General features: G+C 69.9%; 4 protein-coding genes across 10 annotated transcripts in view; all 4 read left to right on the top strand.

Moving 5' to 3' along the window:
* The first annotated feature begins 174 nt into the window (after positions 1-174).
* LMBR1L (limb development membrane protein 1 like) lies at positions 175-6,733 on the top strand. 7 transcript variants are annotated; one of them, XM_071729384.1, is made up of 17 exons: positions 175-517; positions 1,726-1,810; positions 2,086-2,122; positions 2,269-2,408; positions 2,497-2,600; positions 2,701-2,824; positions 2,944-3,012; positions 3,263-3,327; positions 3,446-3,521; positions 3,634-3,717; positions 3,944-4,020; positions 4,106-4,183; positions 4,289-4,362; positions 4,465-4,555; positions 5,658-5,724; positions 5,819-5,980; positions 6,069-6,733. In XM_071729384.1, exons 1-17 carry the CDS (start codon positions 446-448, stop codon positions 6,119-6,121), a joined length of 1,458 nt encoding a protein of 485 aa, XP_071585485.1. In that variant the 5' UTR covers positions 175-445; the 3' UTR covers positions 6,122-6,733. The 7 variants fall into 7 exon arrangements, with proteins under 7 accessions (XP_071585485.1, XP_071585484.1, XP_071585488.1 ...); XM_071729383.1 differs by having other exon boundaries at positions 250-517; positions 4,286-4,362; XM_071729386.1 differs by having other exon boundaries at positions 253-517; positions 2,371-2,408.
* A 695-nt stretch (positions 6,734-7,428) lies between these two features.
* On the top strand, positions 7,429-12,510 carry DHH (desert hedgehog signaling molecule). Its single transcript, XM_071729391.1, has 3 exons — positions 7,429-8,795; positions 10,146-10,407; positions 11,226-12,510. The coding sequence occupies exons 1-3, from the start codon at positions 8,481-8,483 to the stop codon at positions 11,885-11,887; spliced, it is 1,239 nt and encodes a 412-aa protein (XP_071585492.1). The 5' UTR covers positions 7,429-8,480; the 3' UTR covers positions 11,888-12,510.
* A 667-nt stretch (positions 12,511-13,177) lies between these two features.
* On the top strand, positions 13,178-15,426 carry RHEBL1 (RHEB like 1). Its single transcript, XM_071729377.1, has 8 exons — positions 13,178-13,497; positions 13,906-13,977; positions 14,125-14,192; positions 14,291-14,373; positions 14,475-14,531; positions 14,620-14,667; positions 14,771-14,855; positions 14,948-15,426. Exons 1-8 carry the CDS (start codon positions 13,446-13,448, stop codon positions 15,035-15,037), a joined length of 555 nt encoding a protein of 184 aa, XP_071585478.1. The 5' UTR covers positions 13,178-13,445; the 3' UTR covers positions 15,038-15,426.
* Positions 15,427-17,189: 1,763 nt separating this feature from the next.
* The window catches only part of KMT2D (lysine methyltransferase 2D), a 41,225-nt gene continuing 32,073 nt past the window's right edge, over positions 17,190-26,341 (top strand). The window contains 17 exon segments of the mRNA XM_071729460.1: positions 17,190-17,277; positions 18,806-18,876; positions 18,976-19,136; positions 19,178-19,412; positions 20,165-20,265; positions 20,370-20,532; positions 20,622-20,787; positions 20,964-21,078; positions 21,174-21,298; positions 21,433-21,565; positions 21,567-22,635; positions 22,849-22,975; positions 23,025-23,138; positions 23,140-23,275; positions 23,277-23,900; positions 24,968-25,081; positions 25,394-25,504. Of these exon segments, the coding sequence (XP_071585561.1) occupies positions 18,831-18,876; positions 18,976-19,136; positions 19,178-19,412; positions 20,165-20,265; positions 20,370-20,532; positions 20,622-20,787; positions 20,964-21,078; positions 21,174-21,298; positions 21,433-21,565; positions 21,567-22,635; positions 22,849-22,975; positions 23,025-23,138; positions 23,140-23,275; positions 23,277-23,900; positions 24,968-25,081; positions 25,394-25,504 (3,540 nt within the window). The 5' untranslated portion in view covers positions 17,190-17,277; positions 18,806-18,830.

The following is a 26,341-nucleotide window of genomic DNA, read 5'->3' as shown; positions in this document are numbered from 1 at the left end:
ACGCACCCCCCGTGGGAGCGGCGGGTGGGAACGCAGCTTCGCTCTCAGCCAATCACAACGCCCCGCGCTCCCCTCCGCCAATGAGCGGCGCCTCATTCACTTCCCGGAGCCAATGGGGGGGAGGGGGCGGGGCCTGCCTCGGTCCTTTCACCTCTGCCGGACGTTGACCCGTTGTACCGAGCAGGAGGCGGGGCCTAATGAGAGGGGCGGGGTTTAACGGGGAAGGGCGGGGTCACTCGTTGTTCCCCACCGGTACCGGTACCGCAGCACCCACCCACCCGCCGCCCGGACCGGCTCGGCAGGACCCAAGCCGTGAGCAGTGCCGGTCCTGCCCTGCGGCTCGATCCAGCCCGCCGGTACCGCCCCCGTAAGATCCGGTCCAACAGTACCGGTCAGCTGCTCGGTCCCGGTCCGCTGGAGCCACCGAACCGGCCATGCTGACCTCATGGCCCCTGTGGAGCAGGACGCGCTGGCCGTGCAGGAGCAGCTCTTCCACCAGAGGGTCCGCGAGTGGATCGTGAGTCCCGGGACCCCCCGGTGGGTGTGGGGGGTGTCGGACCGGGGGAGGGTCCCGGGTGTGGCGGAGGGGGAGCCGGGAGCCCGCAGCCCCCCGGACCGGCAGCTCTAGGGCCCGCTCTGCCCACACCCGGCCCTTATCGGGACCAGAGTTGGGGTGCGCTGCTCTGCACCCCAAAGATAGCGGGGTCCCGGGGCTGAGCCCGCTCTACCGGGGCCCTGTTCCTCTCCCCTCCCCGGTACCGGGGTCCCACCGGGCCGGAGCCCCTGGGTGAATAGGAATAGGGGTGCGGGGGGCTCAGGGATGGGACCTCTCGGGGGGTCCTGGCCCTGCCGAGGTCTCTGGGGACGCTGCGGGTGGGGTGGCCGCGTGGGCTGTGACTTTGGTCCCGGTTCTGCTGGTCCCGGCCCAGTCTGGGGGCTGTGGAGAGGAGCTGGTGGCAGGAGCTCCACACCTCTGCTCCAGAGCCCCCCAGCCCTGCACCCCGACCCATCTCGGGGTGCCCTGTGTCCCCCAACTCTGTGGGGGTGTGGGGGGGGGAGGTACAGCCCACAGCAGGAGGGGACCCACGGCTCGAGACCCTTTCTTGGGTGGGATCAGGCACGGGAGGACCCACGGGTTCCACGCTTTGGGGGCTCAGAGCTGGGTTGGATTCCGGGGCTCCCTGACACCCCCTGAGCAGCCCCCAGGGACACCCCCCGGGCCGGGCCGGGCCGGGCCGGGTGTTGCTGTTGTTCCGCTCCACCTGTGCCAAGGTGGAGGATTTGGGTGACCTTTCCCCGTCCCGCCGTGTTTCCCGTGGGATGAAAGGTCACGCCGTGCCGCCAACGTCGCCTGCTGGGGCCGGACCTCCCCGTACCGGCGGGGGCGGGAGGGGACATCGGAGCCTTGGAGCCCGGCCCAAGGCTGTCCCCGCGGTTCTGCTGGTGCCAGCGGGACGAGGGCTGTGGATCAGGGGTGCCGGGGCAGGATGGGACACGAGTGGGTCACCCCGCTCCCTGGAAAGGTGCCCCACGGTCTCCCTGCCCCGGGTGTTTGTGCCGTGGGTGCGAAGCCTGAGTGTGGGCAGGGCTGAGCACCCGGCCCGGGATGTAACCAGGACCAGGGGTGGAAAAATAAGCTGGGGGGGGGCCCTGGGACCAGCGGCATCACCCAGGGTGGGGGGGCTGCCCACTCGGGGGGGGCTGCCCACCCTGCTCTGCCCACAGATCTGCACCCTGCTCTTCGCCGGCCTCTACATCCTCTGCCACTTCATCATAACCCACTTCAAGAAGCACACGGATTTTGCAGCAGGTAGGAAGGAGGCAGGGAGGGAGCTGCCAGAGCCTTCAGCCCCCCCCAGGGGGGCTTCTTCCCTCATCACTTTCCCCCCCCCCCTTTACCCCCCACCCCTGGAAGCTCCAGGTCCATCGCAGGCGGGGTTACTGGGGCATTGGCCCACGGGAGGGGGGAGGACAGAGCCCAACCCCCCCCAGGAACGTTTCCACAGCATTTATGGGGGGGGGGGGGCAATGCTCTGGACCTCCCCCAGCCCCCTTGGATTGGGTTTTTCTTCCCCCCCCCCGCAGTGGACGATGACGAGGACGCAGCTGTCAACAGAATTGCGTAAGTTCTGCGGGGTGGTTGGGGCTGTCCTGTCCCTGCCTGGACAGAACATTGTGTCCCCCCCAGCCCGTGGTGACCCTGGGGGGCTGTGACACTTTTGGGGAGCCCAGAACTGGTGCTAAAGCCAATTCTGGGCTCTTCTGCAGGTTGGGGCTCTGCACCTTCACCCTGGCCGTGGCCTTGGGTGCCGTCCTCCTCCTGCCCTTCTCCATCATCAGCAACGAGGTGCTGCTCTCCTTCCCCCACAGTTACTACATCCAGTGGCTGAACGGGTCCCTCGTCCACGGTGGGTGCCCAGGAAGGGGGTTGGGAGGGCTGTGGGTCAGGGTTGTCCCCCCCAGGAGCTCACCCCGTGCCGTTCCTTCCTCCTTCAGGCCTCTGGAACTTGGTTTTCCTCTTCTCCAATCTGTCCCTCGTCTTCCTCATGCCCTTTGCTTACTTCTTCACCGAGTCGGAAGGTTTCGCAGGTTCCAAGAAGGTCCGTGGCCCTGTGGGTGTCCCCTCCCTGTGGGTGTCCCCTCCCTGTGGGTGTCTCCTCCCCCCCATTCCCTGGCTCGCTGCTGACCCCAATCCCACAGGGAATCATGGCCAGGGTCTATGAGACCTCGGTGGTGCTGCTGCTGCTGACGCTGCTGGTGCTGGGCATGGTCTGGGTGGCCTCTGCCATCCTTGGGGACAACCCAAGTCGCCAGTCCCTCTACGGTGGGTGCTGCTGGGGTGTGCTGGGGGTCTCCCAGCTCTGGCGGGGCAGGATCGGGCCCCTGAAGGGGTGCTGAGGGGGATAGAGGGGTGTCCAGAGCCTGATCCTGCCCTGTCCACAGATCTCTGGGAATGCCACCTGCCCTACCTCTACTCCTGCATCTCACTCCTGGGCACGCTGCTTCTGCTCCGTAAGTTGGGGGAGGCTCCCCCCGTGGTGCCCCCGGTCCCAGGGGGGGTCCTAAGCCAGGGGTGGGGTGTCCATCCCCCCCCTCCCCACTGCCCCGGGAGCAGGGGCTGCATCCTGAACCTGCTGCTGGGATTCAAGGGGATGATGGTGCAGGGCTGAGCGCCCAGTCCCTACCTGGGACCCATCTGGAGGCTCAGGGAGGGGGTAAGGTGCTGGGGGCCCCTCCTGCCCACCCTCTCGTCCCCCCACAGTCTGCACCCCCTTTGGCCTCTCCACCATGTTCAGTGTCACGGGGAAGCTGCTGGTGAAACCCCGGGTAAGGGGTTGTGTGTGTCCCCCCCCCAGTCCTGCTGTCCCCAGGGCTCCCTGCCCTCCCATTCCAGGCACTGGGTGCCCCCCCCCCCTCTGCTCACCATCTCCTCACCCATCCCAAGCTCCTGGAAGACCTGGATGAGCAGTTGAGCTGTTGCAGGCTGGAGGAAGCCACCGTGTCCCGTAGGATCATCTCTGGTGGGTGCTGGGGGGGGAAAGGGGGGGTTCAGGGTGGAACGGGGGCCTCTCTGCCCCCCTTCTGTGGGAGCTCTGGGCCCCCACAAGCCCCTGGGCATCTCCTCCCTGGCAGGCAAAGCTTCCTGCTGGCTGGACTTGAACGTGGAGCTGCTGCAGGAGCAATTCTGCACCATCCGGAGCCAGAGGCGGAAGCTCGGTGAGGAGCTGGGGGGGGGAGCTTGGGGGGGCAGCCCAGGATTCCTGGGTTCTCTCCAGCTTGGCACTGGGAGCTTATACCCCAAGGAAGGAGGGTGGATGGGTGGGGGTTGTAACCCCCTCTCCTGGCACCTCAGGACCCCCCCAAACTCCTGCCCTGGGGTGGGGGAGGCTCAGGGTCCCGTCTCACCTGGGGGTGTTTGTATCCCCCCCCCCCCCCTCCCCAGAGCTGCGGCACCGAGCATCACCCTGGCAGAGGAACCTGGGCTACCCCCTGGCCATGCTGGGCCTCCTGGCACTGACCGTGAGTGTCCTTGTGCTTCCAGGGGGGGGGCTGTGTCCCTGTGTCCCCCCCCTTGTCACCCTGACTCCCTCCCTGCCCCTCCCAGGGCATCTCCGTGCTCATCGTCTGCTTCCACGTCCTGGAGCTGCTGCTGGATGATGCGGCCATGCCAAGGGGCATCCAGGTACCCGGGGGGTGGGGGGGGACAGGGGACACTGAGGTGCAGTGTCCCACATCCCCCTGGGGACTCTCCCTCCTCCTCCTCCTCCTCCTCCTCCTCTCCCAGCAGGTCGCCTCCCTGGGCCAGGTCTCCTTCTCCATTTTTGGCTCCTTTGGAGCTGCCCTGCAGGTCGTCCTCATCTTGTATCCTTCAGACTGGCACCTGTGTGTGTCCCCCACCCCCTCGGTGTCCCCAGGGTCACCCCCCCCCCCTCCCTGTTCTCCTCCTTAACCCCTGCCTGGCAGCTACCTGATGCTCTCCTCCATCGTCGGCTTCTACAGCTCCCCCCTCTTCACCCGTCTGCTCCCCGAGTGGCAGGACACCCCCCTCACCAAGGTGGGGTCACTGGGCTGGGGAGGGGGTCCCGGGCCCCCCCCTCAAGGTGCAGGACCCCCAGGGGGGTGTGACCCTGGTCCCCATACAAGGGCACCTTGTGTCCCCCACTTAGGTCCCGGGGGGTCCCCAGCACCAAGGGGGGAGTTCAGGCCTTGTGCCAGTGTTGCCCCCCACCCCAAATGCCCCAATGCTCCTTTCCCCTCCCCCAAGGTGGAATCACTGGGCTGGGGAGGGGGTCCCGGCCCCCCCCCTCAAGGTGCAGGACCCCCAGGGGTGTGTGAACCTGGTCCCCAAACAAGGGCACCTTGTGTCCCCCCACCAAGGGCACAGGCAGCTCCCGGGGGGTCCCCAGCACCAAGGGGGGAGTTCAGGCCTTGTGCCACTGTTGCCCCCCACCCCAAATCCCCCAATGCTCCCTTTCCCCCCCACCAAGGTGGAATCACTGGGCTGGGGAGGGGGTCCCGGTCCCCCCCCTCAAGGTGCAGGACCCCCAGGGATTTGGGATCCTGGTCCCCGAACAAGGGCACCTTGTGTCCCCCCACCAAGGGCACAGACAGGTCCCGGGGGGGTCTCAGCACCAAGGGGGGAGGTCAGGCCTTGTGCCAGTGTTGCCCCCCACCCCAAATGCCCCAATGTTCCTTTCCCCCCCCCCAAGGTGGAATTGCTGGGCTGGGGAGGGGGTCCCGGCCCCCCCCCTCAAGGTGCAAGACCCCCAGGGATTTGGGATCCTGGCCCCCAAACAAGGGCACCTTGTGTCCCCCCACCAAGGGCACAGACAGGTCCCGGGGGGTCCCCAGCACCGAGGGGGGAGATCAGGCCTTGTGCCAGTGTTGCCCCCCCACCCCAAATGCCCCAATGCTCCCTTTCCCCCCCACCAAGGTGGAATCGCTGGGCTGGGAAGGGGGTCTCGGGCTCCCCTCTCAAGGTGCAGGACCCCCAGGGATTTGGGATCCTGGCCCCCAAACAAGGGCACCTTGTGTCCCCCCACCAAGGGCACAGACAGGTCCCGGGGGGTCCCCAGCACCGAGGGGGGAGGTCAGGCCTTGTGCCAGTGTTGCCCCCCACCCCAAATGCCCCAATGCTCCTTTTTCCCTCCCCCCAGATCATCGGGAACTGTGTCTCCCTCCTGGTGCTCAGCTCAGCCCTCCCCGTCTTCTCCCGGACATTGGGTGAGCCCTGGGGGGGCTGAGGTGACCTTGGGACTGGGGTGTCCCCATGATCGAGGGGGGGTCCTGACCGCTGTGTGTCTGTCCCCCCCCTCAGGGATCACCCGTTTCGACCTCCTGGGGGACTTTGGTCGCTTCAACTGGTTGGGGAATTTCTCCCTGGTGTTCCTCTACAACATGGGCTTTGCGGGGCTCACCACCCTCTGCCTGGTCAAGAAGGTGTCCTGGGCCCTGCAGGCCGAGCTCCTCCGTCCCTTGGGTGAGGAGGGGGACACAGGGACATGTTGGGGGGGGGGGGCTGTGTGTGTCACCCCCCCCCCCATCTCTCACACTTTCCCTCTGCCCAGGTCTGCACAACCTGCAGCTGACTCATGCCCGGACCCCCAGACACCCCTGCTAGGGCTGGGGGGACAGGGACACGACCCCCCCCACCCCTCTGCAGCACTGTGACCCCCCCCAGAGTGAGGCCACCACCTGCAGAGCTTCAGGGATGGGGGAGCCACCGGGGAGAACTGAGCCCCTCCTGGGATCCCTGCTGTTGCACTACTGAGCTGTGACCTCCGGCCGTGGCCCCCCCACGGCCCCCCCACGGGCATGGGGGTCCCCGGGGGCTGTGCTGGCTGCAGCCCCCCGCCCTTAACCCCCCATTTGCATACCTCAGGGGAGAGCAGCTGACTCCCCTTGTTTCCCCTTCCCCCCCCCCAGATGCTCCATGGGGTGTAGCCGGGGTTTAAGTTGTCCCCCATCCCAGGGAATGTCCTGAAACCAGTGGGGGTCCTGAGCCCCCCCCCCCCCGTGCAGCCACTCCAGACCCTGTCCCCGGGTCACCGCAGGGCTCTTGGGGGGCACTGGTTGTCCCTCACCCCAAAGCTTTTAGGATCCCCAAGCTGGAGGAGCTGGGGGGGTCCCAGGGTGCTGGGGATGATTCCCCCCCCCAGGGGCTCGGGGTCTGTCTGGTCTCTGTTACCACAGAACTTCTTTGGAGCAATAAACAAAGTCTCTTTTTAATATATATATATTAAAAAAAAAATAAATCTGAAGTAGGGGGGGGGGTCTTGGTCCTGCTCCTCCTCCCTGTCCTGCTCCTCCTCCCTGCACTTTCCATAGGGGTCATAATTAAGCCTCTTCCTGGCCGGGGCTAATGAGCTGCTTCCAGGAGGGGGCAAAGGTGAGGGCATCTCCTGGGCTTGAGGGACCCCTGGGGGGGCCTGAACCGCCCCAATGAGGAGCAAGGGGGGGGCTTCAGCCCCCGTGTTCCTGCAGAGAGGGGGTTCGTGCAGCCGGAGTGGAAACTGTCCCGGGAACCGTCCCCCCACCCATCCTGCCCTGCCTGGGGCTGAGCCAGGCTCCCCCCCACCCCTCCCATAGCAGGGTTGGGGGCAAGGGCCTCCCCCACCCCTCGCCCACCCCCCCCCTGGGCCGGAGCCGAGCAGGAAGCGCAGGAAACCCGCTTTATATTGCAGGAAATGAGGCCACCGGTGCCCGCGATTTCCCCGCGACCCGCTCCCCTCCCAGTCACCCCGGGCTGGCACCGGGACTGCGGGGGGGGCTTCGAGGGGGAAGGAGAACCCACCCCCCCCCCCCATACAATCCCAACCCTCCGCTTCCTCCTGCCCTCGCCGTGGGGGCTGGCACAGTCCCAGCCCCGCGGAGGAGCCCGGTCCCGGGGTGTCCCGGTGCCACCGGTGTCCCGGGCCGGGGGCAGGGCAGCCCAGCGGGGGCGGCCCCGGGGGATGTGGCCGCCGCTGCCACCGCTCCCGGGGGCCGGGTCCGAGGCGGGGCCCGGTGGGGGCTGCCCAGTGCCGGAGCCGAGCGGCCGCCGGTGGGGCAGCCCGGCCGGGGCGGCTGCGGTCAGTGCACGGTGCCGACCGGCACCCAGGGGAGCCGGTACCGGGGGCTGGGCCGAGAGCGGGAAGCGGTGCTGGGGTCGAAGTGAACAGGGGAGACCGGGACAGTGCCAGGAAGCGGGTCCCGGGAGCGGGGCTGTGCGAAGGGGCCGAGCAGGTGCCGGTACCGGCGGCGCAGCGATAGGGTAACGGGAGTCCCCGGTGTCAGGGGAAGCGGGAGGAGAAGAGGGGACGGGGGTGAGGAGAGGGGGTCCCTGGTCCGCAGAAGCGGTGACAGGAGAGGGGAGAGGTCCTGGGACCAGTAGCGAAGTGACAGGGCTGGGATAAGTGGGGTTCCGGTACCGGGAGAGGAGAGAGAAGTCGGTACCGGAGCGCAGGGTTCAAACGGAGAGAGGGACGGGGTTCAGGACGCGGAGTCAGGAGCGGGGACAGGTCCCGGTGCCGGTCCCGGGCCAGTGCCTGGTGCGGGGTCCCGGGTCCCGGTGCCGAGGCAGCGCTCGGATCCGGGTGCCCGGTGCCGATACGGAGCGGTAGAACTTTCCCGGAGGCTCGGGTTGGGTCGGGGAGACCCCAGGACGGCGGTGCAGCGACAGGCGAGGGGGTGCCGGGCCCGTGGGCGCGGAGCCGGCGGCGGAGGGGCCGTCCCGGTGCTCGGGCACCGCGTTCGGAGTGGGTGGCGGCACCGGCGGGGGGGTGTCGGGGTGCGGGGGGGTCAGTCATCCCGGGCGGGTCGCGGATCCCGCAGCGGCGACGGAACCGTGGGTGTGAGAAGGAAACGGCGCCGACCCGCCCCTGGCACCGCGACCCTCTAAAAGCCCCGGGCCCGCCGCACCGGGACGATGCCCGCCCCGGCCGCCCGTGCCCCCGGCGACTGAGCGGGGTCCGCGGAGGCAGCGGGGGGCGGCTGCCGGGATGCCCCCCCGGCGGAGCCCGCTCGCCCTCGGCCTGCTCGGCCTCGCCGCTTGCCTGCTGGCTGCCCCGGTGCTGGGCTGCGGACCGGGCCGGGGCTCTGTGGGGCGGCGGCGGCTGGGGCGGCGGCAGCTCTCGCCGCTGCTGTACAAGCAATTCGTGCCCAACGTACCCGAGCAGACGCTGGGGGCGAGCGGGAAGGCGGAGGGGAAAGTGCTGAGGGGCTCGGAGCGCTTCAGGGACCTGGTGCCCAACTACAACCCCGACATCATCTTCAAGGACGAGGAGAACACGGGGGCGGACCGGCTCATGACCGAGGTGGGGGCTGCGCCCGGTCCGGCCCGGCCTAGCTCCCTGGGGGGGGCGGGGGGCTATGGGGGAGCGGGGAGGAGGACAGCGACCCTTCCCCGGGGCGCAGGGACCGTCCCCGGAGCACACCGACCCTCCCGGGGCTCACGGACCCTTCCCGGTCCCCGGAGCCGTTCCCGGGTCCTTGGCAGCGGCTCGGCACCAGCGGAGCCCCGGGACCGGTGGGTCGCGGCACTCTGGGTGTTAAGGACCGTCCCGTCGGGGATTAATGGGGAGCGGGTGGCCCCGAGTTCGGAGTTCGGACGCCGCACCGAGGGCACCGGGTACCGGCGGCTCCGCCCCTTCTCAGAGGGGAAGGGTCGGGGTCAGTCCCGACCCTCGGTTTTCCGTGGGGGATATCGGACGGCGGGAGCCCGGGACGCGCCGCTGCCCGGCGGGATGCTCGTCGTTGCCATGGCGAGGGGCGGTTCCGTGGTCGCTATGACAACGGGGGATGCTGCGAGTGGTCCAGGCGGCGCCGGCGGCTCCCGCGAGCCGGGGCGGCGGGACCCGGCAGGGCCGCGGGTGCGGGGCCGTTCCGGGGCTGCGGGAGGCTGAAAGGGCCCTTTGTGGCCGGGCCGGCATTCCCGGGGCCTGAGGTCAGCGCTGGGCTGGAAGGGACCTATTGTCGCCGGGCCGGGCCGGGCCGGGCACATTCCTACCCCCCCGCCGCTGCCGCCTCCCCCCCTTCTCCCCCGGTCGGGCCGCTCCGGACCCGCGCTCCGCACCCCCGCCCCCGCGGTCCCGGCAGCGGCTTCGGTGCCCCGGGGGGGAGCGGCGGGCGGGGGGACGCTGTGACCTCATCGGGGGGGGGCGGGGGTGCTCCCACCCCTGTACCCTGGGCTCCAGGACCCCAGAACGGACCGGGACCCCCGCCACCGGGATCGGTGCTGGGCCCTGGATCCCCGCTTTGCCCGTTCCTGGGGCGCTGAGCTCTCCTGGTGCCTCTGCGGGACTCGGGTCTGGTTCAGGCTCAGCCGAGCCCCTGGTTCTGCTCCCACAGCCCCCCCGCCGGGTTAATCAGTCACGGCCATGCCCGAGGGGAAGGTGACACCATCCCTGTCCCCGTCCCGGTCCCCTGCTCGTTCTGCCTCGCTGCCCGCGCCGGGGGGGCGGCTCCGCCGCGGGACCCCCGGGGCACGTTAACCTTCAACCTGTGCCCAGACGGGGGGGCAGCTCCCCACGCCCAGGGGGATACCCCCCCCCTCTTGCCCCCCCAAGCCCCGCACAGCCCCAGTATCCATCCAGACACCCCCTGGGGTGCTGCTATGGGGCTGGAGGTGACCCCGGTGCGGGTGTGTCTGTGTCCCCCCCCCGCAGCGCTGCAAGGAGCGGGTGAACTCGTTGGCCATCGCCGTGATGAACATGTGGCCGGGAGTGAAGCTGCGGGTGACAGAGGGCTGGGACGAGGACGGGCACCACCTCCCCGACTCGCTGCACTACGAGGGTCGGGCTCTGGACATCACCACCTCGGACCGGGACCGCCACAAGTACGGGATGCTGGCCCGCCTGGCCGTGGAGGCTGGGTTCGATTGGGTCTACTACGAGTCCAAAGCTCACATCCACGTCTCCGTCAGAGCAGGTACCGCGGGGCGGGGGCTGCTGCCACGGCCTGGGGGCTGCTGTCCCCGCCGGCAACTTTTGGTGAGGGTCTGGAGTCGGGGGAAGAGGGGGTGATGGATTTAAACTGGGAGAGATTTGGGTTGGAGCTGAGAAGTTCTTCCCTGGGAGGAGTTCCTGGCCCAGGTTGGCCCAAGAAGCTGTGGCTGCCCCATCCCTGGAAGTATCGGAGGGAACCTGGGCTGGCGGGAGGTGTCCCCGTGGCAGGGGGTGGCACTGGGGGAGCTTTGAAGTCCCTCCAACCCAAACCATTCCATGATTCTGTAATCCCAGCCCACAGCCCCCTCTTGGCATCCCGGTTCAGCCCATTTCAGGCCCCAGCCCAGCTCCCCCCAGCCTTTCTGGCCACCAAAATTGGTGAAAACCACATTCCCTCCCCCAAATTTTGCCTGGCCAGAGCTTCCCCTGGGGGTTCAGCTCCCATCGCGGGGCACAGGGAGGTTTTAACCCGGCTCCGGGGCCCCCAACCCCGCGGCTGCTCCGGCTTCAGCCCCCACCCTGCCCGGCGCTGACAATCGACAGAAAGTGAAAGTGGCCGTAAATGTCACCGTCCCCAGCCCCAAACAAAGGGCGTCAGTGCGGGGTGGACAAAGGGGCCCTGCAGCACCCATCCTCCCCGTGCACAGGAACCAGAGGGGGGGTTCGGAAAATACCCGCTTTGTTCTGGGGGCGGTTCGGGGCCCGTGTGTGTGTGTTTGGGGGGGGGGTGGGGGGGTGGGCACTTCCCCTCCGGAGGTGGTGGGGACCGGTGGGGACCCACGGCTTTCTCCATCCCCCCAGACAACTCGCTGGCCGTCCGCACCGGCGGCTGCTTCCCGGGCCACGCCACCGTCACCCTGCGGAGCGGCGAGCGCCGGGGCTTGGCCGACCTGCGCCGGGGCGACTGGGTGCTGGGTGCCGAACCGGGTGGGCGTTTGGTACCTACCGAGGTTCTCCTCTTCCTCGACCGTGACCTGGGCCAGCGGGCATCCTTCGTGGCCATCGAGACGGCCACCCCGCCGCGCCGGCTGCTCCTCACCCCCTCCCATTTGGTGTTCGCAGCCCGGGGGGTGACCAACGGCACCGCCACCTTCCTGCCCGTCTTCGCTCACCGGGTGCGACCGGGAGACGCGGTGCTGGCGCACGGGGCCGGGGGGCTCCGTCCGGCGCGGGTGCTGAGGGTCTGGCGGGAGGACGGCGTGGGGGTCTTGGCCCCCCTCACCTCCCAAGGGACCCTGTTGGTCAACGGGGTGCTGGCATCCTGCTACGCCGTCCTGGAGAGCCACCGCTGGGCTCACCGAGCCTTCGCCCCCCTCCGCCTTTTCCACGGGCTCCTTTCGCTGCTCCCCACCCGTCCCGAGGGGGGGAACGGGACGGCCCCGGAGCCGGGGATGCACTGGTACTCCCGCCTGCTTTACCGGCTGGCCGGGGCTGTGCTGGGCCACGAGGTCCTGCAGGGGTAGGGACCCCCAGCTTCCCCCCCCTCGCCCCCCCCCGTGGCTGCACTGCAGACGAAGCCACAGACTGGAAGTGGGGGGGCTCCAGCCCCGGGAACCCCTCTTGGACCCAGTGGGGGAGAGACGGGGTCACCCCCACCCCCGTGTCCCTGAGCTCAGCGCTGCCCAGGGGTGTGGGGTGGCGGGACGGAGGTCGCTGGGAGGGGGCGGTCCAGAAATTTGGGTTCAGCCCCTTCTGTGTCCCGAGACCCCCGCGGCACTGCCGGGTGCCTGGCTGGACCCTCACCTGCCCCCCCCCCCCCCCCTGTATTTATTGCTTCATTAACTGCTGCAGGGGGGGTGCTCCAGTTCCTGCCCCTCCCCCAGCTCTGGGTCTGGTCCCCTGTCACCTGCAGTGTCCCCAACCTCCCCCAGCTCAGTGCCACAGGGTGGCCCAGCTCTAACCGTGCTAACTGCTAACCCGCCCTGCTTGAGAGTTTTATTTTTCTATTTATAAATGATAATATAAATGTCCCCTGTGCCCAGGGGCAGGGGGGCAGCCTGCTTTTAACCACTTCTCTTTAAAAAAAGAAAAGGAATACTACTATTTAATTGTTTGGGTAAATAAAAGAGATTCTATGGCCCTGGCAGAGCCGTGGTTGACAGTGGGGGCTGCATGGGGGGGGTGCAGGAGGGGCTGGAGTTCATCTGGGGTATCCCCGGGGGGCTGGGGGTCCCTGGGGCTGATCATCCCGGGGAGGTGGGAGCATCCCCGGGGATCCGTGGGGCTGGGGACCCCTGGGGGGGCTGGGGTCCAGCATCCTGGGGGGGCTGGAGCATCCCTGGGGCTGGGGGAGGCCATGGCGGGGATCTCTGGGGGTTCGGGTGCTCCTGGGGGTCCCCGGACCGGGGCATGGGGGGGGTGACATGAAGGGGGTGGCATGGAGGGGGTGGCAATGGGGGGGGTGACATGGAGAGGGGGACATGGAGGAGGTGACATGGGAGGTGACGTGGAGGGGGGACATGGAGGGGGGGACATGGAGGGGGTGGCACGGAGGGGGTGACATGAGGGGGGTGGCATGGGAGGTGACATGGAGGGGGGGACACAGAGGGGGGAACACGGAGGGGGGACACGGAAGGGGGACACGGGAGGGGGGACATGGAGGGGGGACATGGAGGGGGGACATGGAGGGGGGACATGGAGGGGGGACATGGAGGAGGTGACATGGAGGAGGTGACATGGAGGGGGTGACATGGAGGGGGTGACATGGGAGGTGACGTGGAGGGGGGGACATGGAGGGGGGGGAAATAGGGGGGGGGTGGCATGAGGGGGGGACATTGAGGGGGCACCCCCCGTCCCCCTGCGCTGCAGCCACCACGTGGCCGCGTCCGTTCCCTCCGTTTTCATGAATGGAGCCCCGGGGACCAAGGCGCCTGCGCGGCCCCCACGCCCCGCCCACCCCGCCGCGGCTCAGCCAATGGGAGCGGGCGGGCGGGCGGTGTTGTGGTCACGTGGAGCCGGCGGTGTAGTGGCGGCGGGCGGTTTATATCGCTGTGTGCCGCGCCCGCCCGCTCCTCCCGCTCCATGCCGCCGCTCCGGTACCGCAAAGTGCTCATCCTCGGGTACCGCGCCGTGGGTCAGTGCGGGGAGGGGAGCCCCGCGTGTGTGTGGGGGGCTCGGGGCGTAAGCAGGGGCTGTGGCGTCCGCCCCGTGTGGCTTTTGGGGGGGCCCTGCCCATGGGGTGCGTGGGAGCGAGGTTACCGGAGGGTGCACCGGGAGCGGGGGCTGTGCAGGCTCGGGGGGGGGTCAGCGGTTCCCCAGCCCGGGTGGGGGCCGTGCTCAGCCTGGACCCTTTCCTCCCGGAGAGCTCCCATCACCCCGGGACATCCCCCGACCCCAAGATCCCCGCGGGAGTGGGCAGTGAGGGGGGGGGAAAGGGGGATGGAGGGGATTCCCGTCCCTCTTTTCCCTGTTTGGGAAGGGGGGGCTGGGACCCCGGCCCCCAGCAATGCGCTCCCTCGCCCCCCTCCTCCATCTCCCCCAGGCAAAACCTCCCTGGCCCACCAGTTCCTGGAGGGGAAGTTTGTGGAGTGCTACGAGCCCACGGTGGAGAGCAGTAAGTTGGGGGGGGGGAGGGGTCCCCAGGCCTGGGGGCTGGGCCCCAAAACCTCCTGCTGGGGGGCTGAAGTACCCCCGGAGTCGTGGGTCCCTGGGGAGGGGGTGGGTGTCCAAGCAGCCCCCCCCTGACCCCCTGACTCCGCAGCCTACAACAAGATGGTGGTGGTGGGCAAGGACGAGTTCCAGCTCCAGCTGGTGGACACGGCCGGGCAGGTAACGCTGAGGACAGGTCCTGGGGGGGGACACGGGGGGTGGGCCGAGGGGCTTCCGGCCCCGGAACCCCCCTTGGCACCCCTCCTGCTCCCCCCCAGGACGAGTACAGCATCCTGCCCCACTCCTTCATCATCGGCATCCACGGCTACGTCCTGGTGTACTCGGTGACCTCCCTGCGGAGGTGAGCGATGTCCCCAAGCTGTCCCCCTCCCCTCAGGACCCCCTTGGGGTGGGGGTCCCCCCCTCCAAAGGACGGGGGAGAGCGTCTGGATCTCCCCACAGCTTCCAGGTGGTGCAGACCCTCCACAGCAAGCTGCACGAGAGCCGGGGGAAGACGCGGTGGGTGCTGGGGGGGTGACCCCCTCCCACGGGGACAGGGGGGTGGGGTGGGGGGGCTGCCAGACCCTCACCCTCCTCATCCTCACAGCATGCCCGTGGTGCTGGTGGGGAACAAGGCAGATCTGTCCCTGCAGAGGTAAGGAGGGTTCTGGGGAGGGTTCTGGGGATCCTGTGTGGTGTCCCCCCCCCCATCCCCCTCCCCAGAGACCCCCCCTGCCCATCCTCTGCTGCGTCTCCAGCCGGGAGGTGAGGACGGATGAAGGGAAGAAGCTGGCAGAGTCCTGGGGGGCCATCTTCCTCGAGTCCTCAGCCATGGAGAACCAGGTCTGGGGGGGGGGGGAGCAGGGGGGGTGGGTGATGTAGCCCCCTTCTGGGGGGTCCCCAAGGGACCGGGGCTGATGTCCCCTCGTCCTCAGGTGACCCAAGGGATCTTCACCAAGATCATCGAGGAGATCGACCGGGTGGACAACTCCTACAGCACATCCACCGGCTGCTGCCTGATGTGACCCCCCCTCACCCCCCCCCCCCCCCCCCAGGATGGGGCAGACCCCCAGGATGGGGCAAACCCCCCCCTGGGCCCTTCCCCTGAGCCACCTTGGTGGCTTTTTTGTGGGGAGGGTCCCAGGGCCACACACTTGTACCGGGACCCCTCACTTTGCACACACGGGAGGGGCTGGCAGCGGGGTGGGGGTCCCACCCCCCCCCTCCTCATCGCCACTCCCCCCTCCCCTACACGCACAAGGACACACGGGGGCTGTTTTTTCCCCCCCCACACCCAGGGTCGGGGGGGGGTGGGTGAATGCGGGTGTTGTTCCTGCTGTGCCGCGCTGGCAGCGGCCGCTCGTGGGAGTCGAGGCCGCGGGGTTGGAACAATTAAACTTTGTTTTGTCTGTGACCCCCCCCCCTCGGAGCCTGGGATGGGGGGGGGGGGGGGGCTGTTTCAGCGGCAAGGGGGGGGCTGCAGGGCTGTTTCCCCCCCCAACCCTGAATGCGCTCCAGGACCGAGCATCCTGGGGGGCTCTGCAGCCCCGTCTCCCCCCCCCCTCGGAACCCGGTGGGGGGGGGGGCTGCAGGGGGAGGGGAAGCACTACGGGGGGTGTCCCCCCCCAATCCTGAATGTGCCCCAGGACCGAGCATCTTGGGGGGCTCTGCAGCGCTGTTCCCCCCCCCTCGGAACCTGGGGGGGGCTGCAGGGGGAGGTGATCTCTACAGGGGGTGTCGTCCCCCAGCCCTGAATGTGCTCTGGGACCGAGCGTCTTGGGGGGCTCTGCAGCCCCGTTTCCCCCCCCCCCCTCGGAACCTGGGAGGGTGGGGGCTGTTTTTGCGGCAAGGGGGGGGGGGGGGCTGCAGGGGGAGGTGATCTCTACAGGGGGTGCCCCCCTCCCCAATCCTGAACGTGCTTCGGGACTGAGCATCCTGGGGGGCTCTGCAGCCCCGTTTCCCCCCCCCTCGGAACCCGGGGGGGGGCTGCAGGGGGAGGTGATCTCTACAGGGGGTGTGTGTGTCCCCCCCCCAGCCCTGAATGTGCTCTGGGACTGAGCATCCTGGGGGGCTCTGCAGCCCCGTTCTCCCCCCCCCCCTCAGAACCCGGGGGGGGGGGGGGGGGGGCTGCAGGGGGAGGGGAAGCACTACAGGGGGTGCCCCCCTCCCCAATCCTGAACGTGCCCCGGGACCGAGTGTCTTGGGGGGCTCTGCAGCCCCGTTCCCCCCCTCGGAGCTCGGGCTGGGGGGGGGTTCTGCACTGCCCGGCCCGGTTGCGGTTCCCCATAGCCTGGGTCTCCACCCAGCCTGGTTAATTACCGCTAATTGCCCAATTACGCTGTTGCAAGGTGAGGTTTTGGGGTACGGGGGGAGCTGGGGGCTCGGGGGGGGCTGTGTCTGCTCCCTCCTCCTCCGGGGGTCCCGGAGCTCTCCTGTCGTCACCGGACGTTCTGGATTTGGGGGTCTCCGGTTGGGACCGAGAGTAGCAGGGCCCTCGACCCCCTCCCCCCCAACCCCGGGCTGCTCTGCAGGGTCACGGTTGGACCGAACCAGCACCGGGCAGCGGAACCACCGCCTTCCGCTTCACACCGGGGACAACTCAACGGGACGCGCCCGGTACCACCGGAACCCCAGGACCCACACGTGTCTCAAACATCCCCTTCCCGTGCACTTCGCGGCACAGCGCGGGACCTCTCACCGGAGACACCGGCAACCGGGGGAACGGCTGCCATTCACCCACCCACCCTCCCTCCCGGTGGGGGCGGCCCCGTTCCCGGTGCGGGCGGGGCCGTGGTGGGCGGGGCCAAACCCTCTCTCGGTTCCGCCCCCCCCCCTCCCTCCCTCCCGGTGCCCACGTGCGCGCGCTCCCGCCCCGGCGCCGCCGGGGTTAAGCGTGGCGGAGGGATCCCTCCCGGCAGCGTGCGCTGCGGTCGGCGCCGTCACACCCCCCGCGGCCGCGGCGCCCTCCGCCGCGCACAGTCTCCCTCCGCCCGAGCTTCCCCCCGCCGCGAAGTAGTGCGGGCGCCGCGGTTCTCCCGCCCCCCCCCCCCCCCCCTTCCCTTCCCCTTTCCCCTTTCCGCCCCCAACCCCGGTCCGCGGCTCCCTCCCCCCCCCCGCCCCCCCTCCCCCCAGGGCGCAGCGCGGCGGCCCCGGCGGGGCGGGGCGGGGGCGGGCGGCGGGACCTACTTTCCTCTGGAAATGGCCGCGCCGGGGAGCACCGTCCGCCCCGCGCCCCGAGGGCCGTCGGCGTAGGGCGGCCGCGGGGGTAAGAGCGGGGCCGGGGGGCGGGCGGGGGGCGGCCCCGCCGGGGCTCTCCGCGCGTTGGGGCCCGGAAGGGAGAGGTTTCCCCCCCCCTCCTCCTCCTCCTCTCTTCTCCTTCCTCCTCTCTCCCCGCACTCACGTTCGGCCCCCCCGGGCCGCGCCGCCGCCTCCTCCTCCCGGCCAGGCCTCCCCGGCGGGCCGGGCCCGCGCCGCGGTTCTTCCCCCCCCTCCCCCGGTTCTCTTTGTGTCCCGGTACCGGCGATGCCCATCGCTCGGGGAGCCCGTGGGGCCCGGGCCGCCGCGCCGCCGCCTGAGCGCAGGTACGGCCGAGGCCCCGGTGCCGGTGCCCGGGTAGGCCGCGGCGGGCCGGGACACCGGGCCTGCCTGCTCCGGCCTTACCGGAGGGCCCGGAAGGGGGGAACGCGGCCGGGGGACACCGGGGAGGGTGAAGGGGGGGGTCCCGCGCGGTGCTTCAGCCCCCCCGGGGTTTGCCGGGCCCCTCCACCGATCCCCCCCCCTTCTCCTCGGTGCACACCGGGGCCCTTCCGGTGAGGGCCCGAAGCCCCCCGGGATCACCGGGAAAGCGGAGGGGATTTGCTCGGGGCAGAAGGGGGAGAGCCCCGTACCCCGAGCCCGGAGATCACCGGGGGCTCCCTCTGACCCCCCCACGGCGCCACGGGAGGTTCCGGGGGGGGGGGGGGGGGTGGTGGTCCCGGTTCGCGTGTTCTGTGGGACCGGGGGGGGGGGGGAGTCCGGTGTGTGGAGTCTCGGGGGGGTCCCCGGGCCCCACCGCTTCCCCCACGCGTGACTCGTGGGGTCTGGGGTCGTTTCCCCCCCCCCCCCCCCCCCTTCCCGGTGGCTGCTCGGGCCCCCCTTGGGCTGCTCGGGGTGAACCGGGGGGCTGCGGGGGGGGGTGCGGCCCCCCCCAGTCCCGGTGCTGGGTTTTGGGGGTCCCCCCCGGACCAATTTTGCTTCTCCCCCCCCCTCGCTGCCGTGGGGGCTCAGTGGGGGCCACGGGGCTCTGGGGAAACTGAGGCACAAGGTGCCGAGGGAGGGGGCTCCGCACCCCCCCTGCTTCACCCCAAAACCCACCCAGGTTGGGGTGGGGGGCACCGAGGGGGCTGCCCCTCCCTTTGGGGAGCTGCAGGGTGGGGGTGGCTCTTTGGGGGTCCTGGTACCCCACTTTTGGTCTGACCCCCCCAGGGTTTAATCGGTGTCACGTTGTCCTTGTGCCCCCCCCCCTCCCCAGAGCCTCCTTCCTGGGGATTGGGATGCCCCGGGGGGGTCCCCTTCCTAATTTGGGGGAGGTTTGGGGGAACCCCAGGATCCCCCTGAGGTAGGGAGGGCATTGAGACACCCCCCCCCCCCCCCCCCCCCAAACTGAGCTCAGGGGGAGCAGCTAGAGGGGGGTGCCCTGTTCTTTTGGGGGGGGGGGCAAAAGGGGGGGCAGGGAGGTTTGGGGGGGCGGTGGGGGGTTTGGGGGGGTCACAGGGGGTTTGGGGTCCCTGTGCTGATGGCTCTGCCCCCCCCAGCTGCGGGCCTCCCCCCAGGGACAGGATGGAGGAGCAGAACCCCCCCAGCGAGGAGGACACGGAGGCACCCGGTGAGTGGGGGACAGGGGGCTGGGAGTGGGAGGGGGGTTCTGCGGTTCTGCCCCCCCCCTCGGGGGTCTCCCATGGGTGACCCCCCCCTCTCCCAACAGCCGATGGGGTCAGGGAGGAGATGGGGAGCGCAGAGGGGGACCCCCTGAAACCCCCCAAAGGAGCCTCCGCGGAGAGCACGGACACGAAGGGACCTCCCCAGGCTGGAAGGTGAGGACACGGTGGGGGGGGGTTCTGGGGGTGGGCTGGGGGGGCTCGGGGGGTCCCTCACCCCCCTGACCCCCCCTTTTTGCCCCCTCCCAGCACTCCCCCCGGCGCTGTGCCCTCTGCAACTGTGGGGAGCGGAGCCCCCACGGGCAGCGGGAGCTGCGGCGCTTCGAGCCGGCCCCCGACTGGCCCCAGCTCCTGGTGGGCTACGAGCCCCCCGAGGGTCCTGGCCAGCCCCCCCCGGGGCCAGAACCGGAACCGGTAGACGATGACCCGGCCCAGATTGGTTTCTCCGAGCGGGTGACTCCAGCACAGCTCTTTGAGCCCACGGGTGAGGGTGGTCACAGCTCCGGGGTCCCCACGCTGCCCCCCGAGTGTTCTGCTTGGCCTGGGGACCCCCTGACCCCTCCTGGGTGTCCCACCCAGCCCAGGGACCCCCCCCCCACCCCCTCCCTGACCCCTCCTGGGTGTCCTGCCCACCCCAGGGACCCCCCCATGACCCCTCCTGGGTGTCCTGCCCACTCCAGGGACCCCCACCCACCCCCTCCCTGACCCCTCCTGGGTGTCCCACCCCACCCCAGGGACCCCCTTCCATCTCTGCAACACTTTGTGTGTCGTGCCTGACCCAACGACCCCCAACTCTGTTCCTGACCCCCTGGGTGTCCCCCCCACTGCCTGGGGACCCCCAGCCCTGCCCCGGGCCCCCTGGGTGTCCCCCCCTGCCTGGGGACCCCCAACCCTGTCCCCCATCCCCTGGGTGTCCTGCCCTCCCTGGAGACCTCCAGCTGTGCCTGGGTACCCTCAGCCCCCTCCTGGGGGGTGTCCCCACCCAGCCTGGGGTCCCCCAACCGTGTCTCTGACCCCCTTGGGTGTCCCCCCCCCTTCCTGGGGACCCCCAGCCCTGCCCCTGACCCCTGTGTGTGTCCTGCCCTGCCTGGAGACCTCCAGCTGTGCCCGGGTACCCTCTGCCCCCTCCTGGGGGGTGTCCCACCCATCCTGGGGTCCCTCAACCCTGTCCCTGACCCCTCTGGGTGTCATTCCTTGCCCGGGGGACCCCCCCTGACCCCACCCCCCTCCCCACAGGGCACTGCTGGGTGCACCACTGGTGTGCAGCGTGGGCACTGGGGCCGGAGCCGCTCAGCCCGGCCGGGGTGCACAGAGCTGTTTTCTCAGGGATCTCACAGGTGAGTCAGTCCCGGGGGGGGGATGAGCTGATGCTGAGGGGTTCAGCCCAACCTCAGACACCTTCTCTGACCCCCCCACCCCTTTTTTTTTTTTTCCCTTTCAGAAATGTGAACACTGTCAGAGAACCGGGGCCACCATCCCCTGCCGGGCCGCCGGCTGCCCCCGCCTCTACCACTTCCCCTGCGCCGCTGCCGCCGGCTGCTTCCAGTCCACGAAGACTCTGAGGCTCCTCTGCCCCCAGCACCTCCCCCAGGCCCTGCAGATGGGTGCGTGGGCTCGGGGGCTTCACCTTTTCCCTCTCTGAACAGCCGAGGGGAGGCCCTGACACCCCCTTTTTCTCTCTCCCCCCCCACAGAGGACGCGCGGTGCTCGGCGTGCGGGGCCGCGGGGGAGGTGGTGGAGCTGACGTTGTGCACGGGGTGTGGGCAGCACTACCACGGGGCCTGCCTCAACCTCACCTTCACACCCCTCAAACGCTCGGGTTGGCAGTGCCCCGAGTGCAAGGTGTGCCAAACCTGCAGGTGAGCCCTCCCAGCAGGCCTGGAGGGGGGGGGTACAAAGGATTGGGGGAGTTATAGGGGGATCGGGAGGGTGTTACAGGGGACTGGATGGGTTTACAGGGGATGGAGGGGTTACAGGGGATTTTTGGGGGGACACAAAGTCCTCACAGCCCCCCCCCTGCCTTCCCACCCCCCAGGCAGCCCGGCCAGGCCTCCATGCTGTTGGTCTGTGAGGTCTGTGACAAGGGACACCACACCTCCTGCGTGGACCCAGCCCCCGAGGGGCTCCTCACCGGCTCCTGGAGGTGCAAGGTGGGTCCTGCTCCCCCCCGTCCTCCCTTAAGGGGTCTGGGGGTGTCTTTTTCCCCCCCCCCCATTCCCTTGACGCACTTTTGCTTTTCCTCCAGAACTGCCAGGTCTGCTCAGAGTGTGGCCAGCACCTGGGGGGGCTCCATCCTGGGGCTGGGGGCTCCTGGGTCTGCCAGGGCTGTGGGCAGCACCGCACCGCCGAGGATCCCCCCCCCACCCCAGAGTGAGTGGGGATGAGGGGAGGGGGGGGGGGGGGCTGTTTTTTTTGGGGTGTCAGGGGCTGTGGGACCCCTTTGGAGGGTGGGAGGATGGGTCCTGCAGCCCCTCACCCCATCTCCTCCCCCTTCCCCCCCCCAGGTTGGTGCCCCCCGTGTGCGGTGAGACGAGGGACGTGGCTGCCCCCCCCCTGCCCCAACCCCAGCCTGGGGGGGGTGGAGAGAAGCCACAGCCTGAGGGGGAGCCCGAGGAGACCCCCCCGGGTGATGGGGGGGGCCCCTCCTGGCCAGCTGAGCCCTCTGGAGCTGCCCCCCCCCAGCCAGATGCCTCCTGATGACCTCCCCCTCAACAAGCCCCCTCCCCATCAGTTCCCCCCTGACGTGCAGCCCCCCGAGGAGCCCCCTCCTCTGGTGCAGCCCCCCGAGGAGCCCCCTCATCTCCTGCAAACCTCTGAGGAGCCCCCTCCTCTCATGAGGCTCCCTGAGGAGCCCCCACCTCTCATACAGACCCCCCAGGAGCCCCCTCCTCTCATACAGAGCCCCCAGGAGCCCCCCCCTCTCATACAGAGCCCCCAGGAGCCCCCCCCTCTCATACAGAGCCCCCAGGAGCCCCCCCCTCTCATACAGAGCCCCCAGGAGCCCCCACCTCTCATGCAGCCCCCCGAGGAGCCCCCACCTCTCATGCAGCCCCCTGAGGAGCCCCCTCCTCTAATGCAGCCCCCCCAGGAGCCCTCATCTCCCATGCAGCCCCCCCAGGAGCTCCCATCTCTCGTGCAGCCTCCCAAAGAGCCCCTTCCTCTCTTGAAGCCCCCCGAGGAGGCCCCCCCTCTTCTTTTCCAGCTGCCTGAGGAGCCCCCTCCTCTAATGCAGCCCCCAAAGGACCCCCCTCCTCTCGTGCAGCCCCCCGAGGGGCCCCCCCCTCTCATGCTGCCCCCCGATGAGCCCCCCCCCGATGAGCTGATCCTTGGGAGACCCCCCCTTGATGAGCTGCCCCCTGACAGACCCCCCCTCGAGGAGCTGCCCCCCAACAATCCCCCCCCTGAGGAGCTGCCCCCTGAGAAACAACCCCTGGAGAAGTCACCCCCCCACCAACTGGCCCCCCATGAGCTGCTGCCTAATGATCCCCCCCCCAGTGAGCCCCCCCACAAACCACCCCCCAACGAGCTGCCCCTTGATGAGCCCCCCCCCAACGAGCCCCCCCCCAACGAGCCCCCCCTCGACGAGCTGCCCCCCGAGGAACCTTCCCCTAAGGAGCTGCCCCCCGAGGAGCCCCCCCATGAGGAGCTGCCCCCCGAAGAGCCCCTCTCTAGCCAGACACCCCCTGAGGAGGACCCCAAACCACCAGGTAAATGGGGAGGGGGGGGGGCATCTCTGGTTCTGTCTCTCCCCTGGGTCCTCCCCCATCCCTCTGAACCTCTGGACCCTGATTTTGTGCTTCAGGGCCCCATTTTGGGGGGGCTGTGGTGGTCCCTGAGGTGAAGCTCGTTGTCTCAGCCCCAGGCTGAGTGGGTCAGGGACCCCCCCCTGGCCCCCCCCCTCACTTGTCCCCATCCCCCAGGGCTCTTTCCTGAGGCAGAGGAGGCTCCAGCCCTGGCCCCAGAGGTGCCCCCTGAAGAGGAGATGGAGCTGGAGCTGGAACCAGAGCCACTGCTGCCCCTCGAGACGGGCCCCCCCAGCCCCCCCAGGTGGGTCTGGGGGCATTTTGAGGGGGGGTGTCACCGTGAGGGGCTGCAGTGTCACTGTCCCCTCTTTTTCCCCCCCCCCAGATCTCCGTGCTGTCTCCCCTGCCCACCCCCCAGCCCCCTCACCTGACACCAAGGAGGACGAAGCCCCCCCCGACCCCCCCCGCTGGCACCGCCATGGACACCGAGCCCCCCGGCTCCCCCCCACCCCCTCTGGGCCCCCCTGCCTGCACCCCACCCCCCGCTGAGCCCCCCGAGGAGGAGGAGGAGGAGATGGAGACCGCCGGTGGGGAGGGGGGGTCCCCAGGAAGCCCCCCCCGGAGGCGACCCCCGCGCCAGCCCGGCCCTGGAGCTGGGACCCCTGGGACCTCTGGGACCCCTGGGACCCTTCCCCGAGGAGGAGGAAGAGGAAGAGGAGGAGGAAGCCCCCAGGCTGGAGCGGGAGGGCACCGGGAGGAGCTCCCCCCCCCTGAGCGAGGAGGAGGAAGGGCGGGTTGGGGGGGAGGCCGAAGCCAAGGGGTCCCCCTTACTGCTGGAACCAGAGGAGTTGGGGCCGGAGACCCCCATGGAGGTGTCACCCCCTGGGGAGAAACTTCTGAGCCGGGGAGAGGAGGGGGGTCCCGAGCCCCCCACCCTGCGCCCCCGCCCCGACATCCTCAACGAAATCTCCAACCTGAGCCAAGGGGACACCAGCAGCAGCTTCCCCGGTTCCGAACCCCTCCTGGGTTCCCCGGATCCCGAAGGGGGGGGATCCTTATCCCTGGAGCTCGGCCCGGCCTCGGCGGACCCCCCCCTGCCCAAAGAGGAGGGGGGGTCCCTGCCCCTGGGTGCTGAGACCGACGACTCCCTGCTCTTTGAGCCCAGCACCAAAGGGGAGGGGGAGAAAAACAGGAGGCGCAGCTCCCCGGGGCGCTCCCGGGTCAAGCAGGTATTTGGGGGGGGGGGCACACCCACAGAGACCCCCCCCTGCCACCCCCTTCTTCCTTGGGACACTCACAGAGACCCCCCCCACCCCCCCTCTTTCTTCTGAGGGGAAACACCTATAGAGACCCCCCCCTGCCACCCCCCTTCTTCCTTGGGACACTCACAGAGACCCCTCTGCCACCCCCCTTCTTCCTTGGGAGACCCACAGAGACCCCCCCCACTGCCCCCATCTTCCTTCTGGGGGGAAACACCTATAGAGACCCCCCCTGCCACCCCCCCTTCTTCCTTGGGATGCCCACAGAGACCCCCCTGCCACCCCAATCTCTCTTGGGGAGGGGGACACCACCCCCAGAGACCCCCACCCCATCTCCCTTCTGGGGGGGATGCCCACAGAGACCCCCCCCACCCCCCCCCTATCTTTGTTCTGGGAGGAAACACCCTCAGAGACCCCCCCTGCCACCCCCATCTCCCTGGGGGGGACACACGACACCCTCAGAGACCCCCCCTGCTACCCCCCATCTTCCTTGGGACACCCCTCAGAGACCCCCCCACCACCCCCCATCTTCCTTGGGACACCCACAGAGACCCCCCCCCCCCCCCCCCACCCCCTATCTTCCTTCTGGGGGAAACACCCATAGAGACCCCCCCGTGCCACCCCCCATTTCCTCTGGGGGGGGGAACACACACCCAGAGACCCCCCCCCTGCCACCCCCCATCTTCCTTGGGATACCCAGAGACCCCCCCCCGCCACCCCCAATCTCTCTTGGGGAGGGGACACCACCCCCAGAGACCCCCACCCCGTCTTCCTGTGGGGTGACACACACAGAGGACCCCCCCTCCTGCCACCCTCCATCTCCCTGGGGGGGGGGGGAACACACCCACAGAGCCCCCCCCACCTCCCCCCCATCACCCCCACCCGGGGGGGGGTGTGAGGAGCTGAGGGGCCCACGCACTGTGGGGGGGGGTGGGATGGGGGCTGTGCCCCTGCTCTGTCCAGGATGTGTCTGTGTGTGTGTGAGGGGGGGTCGGGGTGGGCTGTAACCCCCCCCCCACCCTCTCCTTGCCCCCCAGGGTCGCAGCAGCAGCTTCCCAGGGCGGAGGCGCCCCCGGGGGGGGTCCCACGGGGGTCGGGGCCGGGGCCGGGCACGGCTGAAGTCAACCACATCGTCTGTGGACACCTTGGCAGTAAGGCTGGGGAAAAGTGGGGGGCAGGGGGGGGGGGGGGGGGTCCCTGAGGTGTTAGGTGGCCCCCCCATCCCCTTCCCCACCATCCCGGGTCCCTGGGGTGGGTGGGGGTCTCGGGTTGGGGGTCCCTGGGTGGGGGAGGCGACTTCTCGTGGGTGCAGGGGGTTTCACCCCACAGCTGTAGGGTTGGTTCAGAGCTTCCCCCCCATTCACCCACTTTGGGGAGGGGCAGGGGGGGGGATCGGGGTGCAGAGGGTGGGGGTCCTGGGTGCTGAGCCCCCCCCTGCTCTACCCCCCCCCCCTTCCCCCCAGCTGGCTGATGTGGAGAGCTCCCCCAGCAAGGAGGAAGATGAGGATGATGATGACACGATGCAGAACACGGTCGTGCTCTTCTCCAACACCGACAAATTTGTGCTGATGCAGGTACCTGGGGCACTGTGGGGTGGGACAGAGGGACAGGACAGGCTCCTGTCCCCCCCCTCCCCAGCTCCTGTCCCCCCCCCCCAGCTCCTGTCCCCCCTCCCCAGCTCCTGTCCCCCCTCCCCAGCTCCTGTCCCCCCCCTCTCCCCAGCTCCTGTCCCCCCCCTCCCCAGCTCCTGTCCCCCCTCCCCAGCTCCTGTCCCCCCCCTCTCCCCAGCTCCTGTCCCCCCCCTCTCCCCAGCTCCTGTCCCCCCCCTCCCCAGCTCCTGTCCCCCCCCTCCCCAGCTCCTGTCCCCCCCCTCCCCAGCTCCTGTCCCCCCCCCCTCCCCCAGCTCCTGTCCCCCCCCCCCTCCCCAGCTCCTGTCCCCCCCCCTCCCCAGCTCCTGTCCCCCCCCCTCCCCAGCTCCTGTCCCCTCTCCCCAGCTCCTGTCCCCTCTCCCCAGCTCCTGTCCCCTCTCCCCAGCTCCTGTCCGCTCTCCCCAGCTCCTGTCCCCCCCTCCCCAGCTCCTGTCCCCCCCCTCCCCCAGCTCCTGTCCCCCCCCTCCCCAGCTCCTGTCCCCCCCCTCCCCAGCTCCTGTCCCCCCCCTCCCCAGCTCCTGTCCCCCCCCCTCCCCAGCTCCTGTCCCCCCCCCTCCCCAGCTCCTGTCCCCCCCCCTCCCCAGCTCCTGTCCCCCCCCCCTCCCCAGCTCCTGTCCCCCCCCCTCCCCAGCTCCTGTCCCCCCCCCTCCCCAGCTCCTGTCCCCCCCCTCTCCCCAGCTCCTGTCCCCTCTCCCCAGCTCCTGTCCCCTCTCCCCAGCTCCTGTCCCCCCCCTCCCAGCTCCTGTCCCCCCCCTCACAGCC

This window comes from Heliangelus exortis, chromosome 31 (assembly GCF_036169615.1).
Source record: "Heliangelus exortis chromosome 31, bHelExo1.hap1, whole genome shotgun sequence".
NCBI classification, from domain to species: Eukaryota; Metazoa; Chordata; class Aves; order Apodiformes; family Trochilidae; genus Heliangelus; species Heliangelus exortis.
The sequence above is the reverse complement of the archived record's forward strand: the minus strand, read 5'-3'. Positions and strand labels throughout refer to the sequence as shown.

Excerpts from the sequence above, each read along its gene's own strand:
- DHH (XM_071729391.1), top strand. The coding sequence starts at position 8,481 with ATGCCCCCCCGGCGGAGCCCGCTCGCCCTCGGCCTGCTCGGCCTCGCC. Across the intron at positions 8,796-10,145 it reads CGGACCGGCTCATGACCGAG|CGCTGCAAGGAGCGGGTGAA; the intron begins GTGGGGGCTGCG and ends CCCCCCCCGCAG. Across the intron at positions 10,408-11,225 it reads CCACGTCTCCGTCAGAGCAG|ACAACTCGCTGGCCGTCCGC; the intron begins GTACCGCGGGGC and ends CCATCCCCCCAG.
- LMBR1L (XM_071729383.1), top strand. The coding sequence starts at position 446 with ATGGCCCCTGTGGAGCAGGACGCGCTGGCCGTGCAGGAGCAGCTCTTC. Across the intron at positions 2,601-2,700 it reads GTTTCGCAGGTTCCAAGAAG|GGAATCATGGCCAGGGTCTA; the intron begins GTCCGTGGCCCT and ends CCAATCCCACAG. Across the intron at positions 5,981-6,068 it reads CGAGCTCCTCCGTCCCTTGG|GTCTGCACAACCTGCAGCTG; the intron begins GTGAGGAGGGGG and ends CCCTCTGCCCAG.
- RHEBL1 (XM_071729377.1), top strand. The coding sequence starts at position 13,446 with ATGCCGCCGCTCCGGTACCGCAAAGTGCTCATCCTCGGGTACCGCGCC. Across the intron at positions 13,498-13,905 it reads CCTCGGGTACCGCGCCGTGG|GCAAAACCTCCCTGGCCCAC; the intron begins GTCAGTGCGGGG and ends CATCTCCCCCAG. Across the intron at positions 14,374-14,474 it reads TCGGTGACCTCCCTGCGGAG|CTTCCAGGTGGTGCAGACCC; the intron begins GTGAGCGATGTC and ends ATCTCCCCACAG.